General features: G+C 28.1%; 1 protein-coding gene across 5 annotated transcripts in view; it reads left to right on the top strand.

Moving 5' to 3' along the window:
• LOC108693042 (protein Mo25) overlaps positions 1 to 7031 on the top strand; it is a 15080-nt gene that overhangs the window by 2765 nt on the left and 5284 nt on the right. For 4 of the 5 annotated variants that reach the window (XM_018201693.1, XM_018201692.1, XM_018201691.1 and 1 more), the window contains 5 exons: positions 705 to 827; positions 882 to 1049; positions 1592 to 1710; positions 1790 to 1958; positions 2144 to 2308. In XM_018201693.1, coding sequence (XP_018057182.1) covers positions 726 to 827; positions 882 to 1049; positions 1592 to 1710; positions 1790 to 1958; positions 2144 to 2308 — 723 coding nt within the window. In that variant the 5' untranslated portion in view covers positions 705 to 725. The remainder of the gene's footprint in view (positions 1 to 704; positions 828 to 881; positions 1050 to 1591; positions 1711 to 1789; positions 1959 to 2143; positions 2309 to 7031) is intronic. The other variant, XM_018201695.1, reaches the window with a different exon arrangement.

The raw sequence follows: 7031 nt of genomic DNA, 5'->3' as shown, positions 1-7031 counted from the left end.
ATATCAATACGCTCCTTGCACATATAAAAAAATTAGAATTTGACATTTTTATGTAAATTGATAATTGCGCAAATCTTTTGGCATATTTGAAGAAAGTACCCGTGAAAGCTTCAAAAGTATTATCAATTTTCTTTGTGTTATATCTACAAATTTGAATTATTCTTATTAAAACTAAATTTATTTTTATATATTTATTCTTTTTTGTTTAAGTTATATCATTTTGAAATTAATTAATGATTTTAATCAACATGTATTAAATATGAGTAGTTTTTACGGATTCCAATTGTCACAGTAATTGTTACAGATTTTGATGTTAGCAAAGGATTAAGATGCTTTGCTTAAAATCGATTACAAATTCTATTCTTTGATGCTATGTTATGCAAAGCTGCAATAATAATAGCTCGATACTTTGGTTTATGTTTTTCATAATATATACACTTATTGCAAGGATATGAGAGAATGAACTTGCATTTATATCATTTGAATGTATATGTTTTCATATTGTTGTCATTTCATTTTGTATTATTCTGGCTGTTGTGGCGATATGACATACCATTTCAAATCTATCATACTTGGTTTTTATCATATTTAATATGAATAGTAGTCATAATAGCATTTTTCTAACATCATGAACATTTCTTAAGGATATTCTCCAGTGGAGAGTAATAAAAGATATGTCTATTTCTTTTTTTATGTTTCATAAGGTGCATACATTCTAAGAAAACATGCCTCTGTTTGGAAAATCTCAAAAGAGTCCAGCAGAAGTTGTGAAGGCCCTCAAGGAGGCAGTAAATGCTTTGGAGCGCGGCGACAAGAAGGTAGAGAAGGTATGTTGTTGCGGATATACATTGGTTTCTACGATGAAATACATCCCCTTTTAGGCGCAAGAAGATGTAAGCAAGAATCTAGTGCACATCAAAAACATGTTATATGGCACGGCCGAGACAGAGCCACAGGCAGACATCGTTGTGGCACAGCTGGCGCAGGAATTGTATAACAGCAATTTACTACTTCTGCTTGTGCAAAATTTAAGTCGCATCGACTTTGAGGTACGTTGTCAATAGGCGAAATAGATTTAACAAATCAAACAAATATTTTTTGCAGATAGAAAGACGTATGTATGCGAATTTGTTACTAAATGTTAGAATATTTATTAGAGCACAGCATTAAAGTGCTCGCTCAAGATGTAATAGAAACTCTAATTTTTAAGTAATATTATTCAAATTGTTTTAAAACACATCCCATATTTATCATAATAACAACATAACTCAGAAATTATTGAAAATTATTGAATTAAAAAACTAAACATAAAAAAAGAAAAAAAGGAAAAATCTATTTTAAAATATATATTTTTATAATTTTCCATAGTTATTACATCAAAATGGAATTTAAAATAATATTATAAAATTTTTATGATTCAAACATTCAAATTTCATTTTTAGAGTTGAGGTATAGCAAATTAGTGACATTAAATAATATTTAATAAAATAATTTACAGCTTTGTGTCAGTTACAGCTTGTGTTTTTATTCAATTTGTTAGCGCAAGTCATTAACGATTGTTATGAATTTAATCTTTCTGTTTCTAATTAAGGGAAAGAAGGATGTCGCACAGGTCTTCAATAACATTTTGCGAAGGCAAATTGGAACTAGATCACCCACCGTAGAATACATATGTACCAAACCTGAAATTCTTTTTACACTCATGTCTGGGTAAGTCTCTTCTTTCCTTTGCTTGTCAATAGAATAATAAAAATATGTTACTATTATTGATTGCACTTTTGTCTTGCAGTTATGAGCATCAAGACATTGCACTCAACTGTGGCACAATGTTACGAGAGTGTGCAAGATATGAAGCCCTGGCCAAAATCATGATCTATTCGGATGATTTTTATAATTTTTTCAGATATGTTGAAGTTTCTACGTTCGATATTGCATCTGATGCTTTCTCTACGTTTAAAGTACGTTATGTTCTACAACGCGAATAAGAAGCAGTGATATTTTTCTTTGTTTATTTACATTTATTATTCACAATTTATTTTGTTCTTTTACTAAAAATATTTAAATATTTACAAAGTTTTAGTCGTTATATATGTATTACTATTATGTTATTTAATGTAATTAAGTGATTTATAATTTTGTCCAGGAATTACTCACGAGGCACAAAATACTCAGCGCCGAATTTTTAGAGATACATTACGATAAAGTTTTTTCACATTATCAGAGGTTACTCAATTCAGAAAACTATGTAACACGACGACAGAGTTTAAAACTGTTGGGCGAGCTATTACTCGATAGACACAATTTTACAGTAAGTATCTGATTTTGTCTTAAGCGATATCATTTATATAATTATACAAAATAATACTATTTTGATCAAAAAATTCCCGGAATTCATTCAGAAAATTCAAAATACAAGTTTTATTCATCAAAAGTGATATTGTCCCCTTCAAAGTACTCTTCATCGACTGCAATGCACTTATGAGTGCGCTTGATCCAGCTTTCGAAACATTTCTGGAACTGTATTGTCGGTATAGCCAGAGCCGCTTCGATTTTTCCATTACCTCTTTTCAGCTGTTTTCTTTAGAGTATTACTGCCGAAACAGTTTCCCAACAATTCTAAAGTTTTCACACCATTGAATCCATTTTTAACACAAAATTTAATACAATTACAAACTCATTGTTGCAAATTCAACTCCATTTTTAAAACTGTAAAAAATCGAAAATACGTGCAGAGGTAGATGTACTCAAGACGGCGTAACTTTTACAAATGTCAAGCTATGGTGATAAAATTTGGTGGGAATGTCAATGATAGATGCGGCAACCTAACCAAAAAAAAAAACAGAACTCAAATCAGCTGACTCAGAGCATCACCTGATGATGATTCCGGGAACTTTTTGATCAAGGTGGTATAATTATATAAAATAATAAATAATTTTATATAATTATATAAAAAAGGAATTTTTAAACATATTTCTAATAGTGTTTTCTCTTGAAATACATTGGGTACAGTCTCGCATCACATCAGTTGCGCTACTCTCAGCTACATTACATTAGAGTGGTGCAAATCATAAGTGACCCACAGTCAACAATACTGTCAGTACAAATACTAACAATATTATTAATTGTGTGTGATTAGGTTAATATTGATGATAATAGATTAATATTGATAGATTAATATTGATAGAATATATAGGCAATGATCTGGATTTTGATTCTTGAGCATCAGTATCGCTTTATTAAAATCTAGTATGCCACAATGCAATAGATATTATACATAAAAATTAAAGTGAAATATATTGTCAGTAATACTAATCGTGTAATTAAAAATACTAAATATAATGCATACTGTCAGTATTACTGATTCAATATTACTGATCAGTATTATTGATCGTGTAAGGTCAATCACCTCATGGTGTACACTACATCATTATTACGCTAAAACTCTACTTCTGCTTGATTTTCATTTTCAAATTTTAAATGTCACACTGGTTCTATATTGTCCCTTTGAGACTGTGCAAAATTCCATTTCATGCATAAAATTTGCATTACACCATAGCCACGGAAACACGGTACACTGAGTATTGCACAAGTGAGCGATAATGCAGCCAAGAGAAAACGCTACAAGAATATAAAATAATTTCTTCGTTACATACACATAAATATTCAGTCGCTGGAAGTATTACCAAATAACAGTAATAATACTAAGTATTATACTTCATCTGTTTAATAAATATAGATAATATATTTTTTTCTAGAGAAGAAATATACAGGGTGTCTGGTAAATTTTTGGCAAAGTACTCGTGGATAGATAGAGCGGACTAAACTGAGTCAAAAAGTCCTCTACCATTTTGAAATTTTATTATCGTAATAGGTAACAAGATATTAATTATTTACTAAAAATCTCTCAATTTTGATCTTAATTTTTTATTCAATTATTATTAACTTGACAGAAAAACAGCAAGAGACAAAAATTGTTCATTTTCTTCTCATAAAGTTCTGAAAATTTTTTCAGAATTTTTCAGAATTTTTTAATACTATATTTTCTTATATTGGTAAAAATAAAAAAATGTAGTACTAAAAACTTGATAAAAAATTCTTCTGAAAAAATTCTTAAGAGTTCTATGAGAAGAAAATAAACAATTTTTGTCTTTCGCAATTTCTCTGTAAAGTTGATAGTGTTTGAGAAAAAAATTATTGAAAATCAAAATTCGGCAATTTTTAGTAATTAAATTTTGTTTTAATTATTGCGAAAATTGCAACATGTAGAGGACGTTTCGACTCAGTTTAGTCTATCTACACACGAGCGCTTTGTCAAAACTTACCAGACAGAGAACACCAGACAGAGAACACATATATTTTGCCGGCACATGCTTCTCGATGGTCAATATATAAAATATTAATAAAACAAAAAATTTAATAGCAATAATTTGTTTAAACAAAAATTCTTAATCCCCTAGCTCGCTATTGTTATTTTTGATAATTTCTTGATGTGCTACATCTCTGAATGTATATTGAATTGAATATATATTTTTTAGCTTAAAACATGTGAAATCTATGCCTCAAACTAAGACAGATAAATATGAGTTACAAAAATATTTTATTTTCAATTATAATAATTCAAAAGATTTTTATTGGAACAATTTATTAAAAAATGACTATTTTTGCAATTCTCAAATTTGTAAATTTAAACTTTAAACTTTAAAAATCGGATTTTTTAATTTATTCTTTAGATATTTAACAGATAAAAGGACTCTTCATATAAACATTAAATAACAATAAATAAAAGGGCAAAGTAAGAGTCAAACATATTAAAAATTTAACACAATTAAATAGAATAAAATACAAATAAAGAAAACAGTCTAAATTCAAATATAAAACATGTAATTAATTAGAAAATTAAATAATAGGTACCATTACAAATTTCGGCTACCGGATTCAGATATTTACTTATCGCAAAAATCGATGTACAAAATTAGTTACCGAAAATACTCGCATATTCCTTATAATACTAGCTTGAGTGAGTCTTCATGTAGAACTCGACATTGTTCGCATATTGGACAGTCAAATGTGTTTTAGTATTTCATAAGAAGTTTTTTTTTATCTTATTTATTGATTAGATCTTTTTCCAAAAAACATTGAACACATTTGACTGTCCAATCGTATGAAGAAGGCTCAATTCGATAGCCGAAACTTGTAATAATACCTGTTGTTTAATTTTGCAATTAATTATATATTTTATATTTGAATTTAAACTGTTTTTTTTATATTTTTATTTTTCTTTATTTGTATTTTTTTTCTATTTAATTGTGTTAAATTTTAAATGTTTGACTCTTACTTTGCCCTTTATTTATTATTTAATTATTCTTTAGACTAACAAAAAAAATAGTACAACATGAATTATTTAAAAAAATATAATTATTTGAAGTATCGAAAATCGAATTTTTACAAAATTTATATATCATGATTTTTTACAATTTAATGAATAAAATTTTATTATTTAGAACTATCTACAAAATTATCAATAATTGTGCTTCTTTTATCCCTTAACTTCTTTTATATTACCTTACCGGATAGAACCGAGATTACGCCAATGGTTCAGAGGATGATATAGCTCGGTAAAGCGATACATTGGAGTCCAGCTGATCCCTCAAGACTAATAGGCCATAAAATTTCTATTAATTATACGTGTCAAAATTATTATAGCGACTTCAGCATGTAAAAACGAGTCAAAAATCTGATAAACATATATCCAATTTCGAACAATTTCAAAATTATGGGATATAGAAGTAAGAAAATATGAATCGTACAGTAAATATTGTTTAATGTTTGTTATTCTATTGTTCTGTTCTGTTGAATCCTGAATCTTTTTCTGATAGACTAGATCTTTCATTCGTCCCCAAAATGTAAACAAATACACATTAAGGATAACTTCCTGTGCAAACGTTTCTCCGTGATCTATTCTCATTGGATTGAAAAGACTAGGACGTTTTTATTAAATGGCCAGCGAGAAATCCCAACCTTAATCACTGAATTTTTTCTTTGAAGACGAATGAAAACTCAGGAGATGGTAGTGTCTCGGCGCCAAGCGTCTATTCTACCAAAAAGAGATTTAGAATGCAGAATAATTATAATATCTAATATTTAACGTTGCTGATATCCACTCCAAATATTTATCATCAAATCCGAAATAATTTATTAATTCGTGCTAGAAAGTGTGTCGAAGTCGACGGAGGAATTTTTGAACATCTTTTGTAAAACATTAAATAAAATAACGAATGTTAAACAAATTTACTATAACAATATTACTATAACAATATTTACTATAATTCATGTTTTCTTACTTTAATATCCCGTAACTCCGAAACTGTTCAGAATCGGACATATGTTTATTAGACATTTTCGATTTGACAATAAATGAAAAAACGAGTAATTAAGAGCCTAAATTCGTAATAATTGGAGCGATCAACATATATTTCTCAATACTATATATATATAACAAATATGTTATATATATGTGAGTATATTATGATAACTGTCCTTCTTATATATATTATTTTTTATTTAGCTCGCACTTAGTCTAACAGCTAAATGACAATTACATACTTCAGATTTGGTAATCTGGGAGACTCCCTTGCTGCACTCGATTACTTTGATTTACGACTACTTTAATTGTATTAAGGAAGTTATATTATATGAGACTACCAAGATATCTCGAATTATTTATCAAGAGTTTTTATTATACTAGACTGCTAAAGATAGCTTGAATTAAGATGAAACGTTCGATATTTGTTATATATAATATGTAATATATATGTAATACTGAGAAATATATGTTGATAAACGCTTCAATTACTACGAATTTAGGCTTGCCTGTTTTTTATTATTTAATTTTTATCTCAAGAGTCCAACTTTAATTATTCATTTTCGACTTGTTTTCATGTGCTAAAGCCGCTATAACAGTTTTGGTACTATATGCAGAGACACCATATATATTGAAATGATTTTTTTTTTTTAAATAGAAGGTAATAGCC

The sequence above is a fragment of the Atta colombica genome, unplaced genomic scaffold (genome assembly GCF_001594045.1).
Source record: "Atta colombica isolate Treedump-2 unplaced genomic scaffold, Acol1.0 scaffold86, whole genome shotgun sequence".
Lineage (NCBI taxonomy): Eukaryota > Metazoa > Arthropoda > Insecta > Hymenoptera > Formicidae > Atta > Atta colombica.
This window is presented reverse-complemented; position numbering and strand designations above follow the sequence as displayed.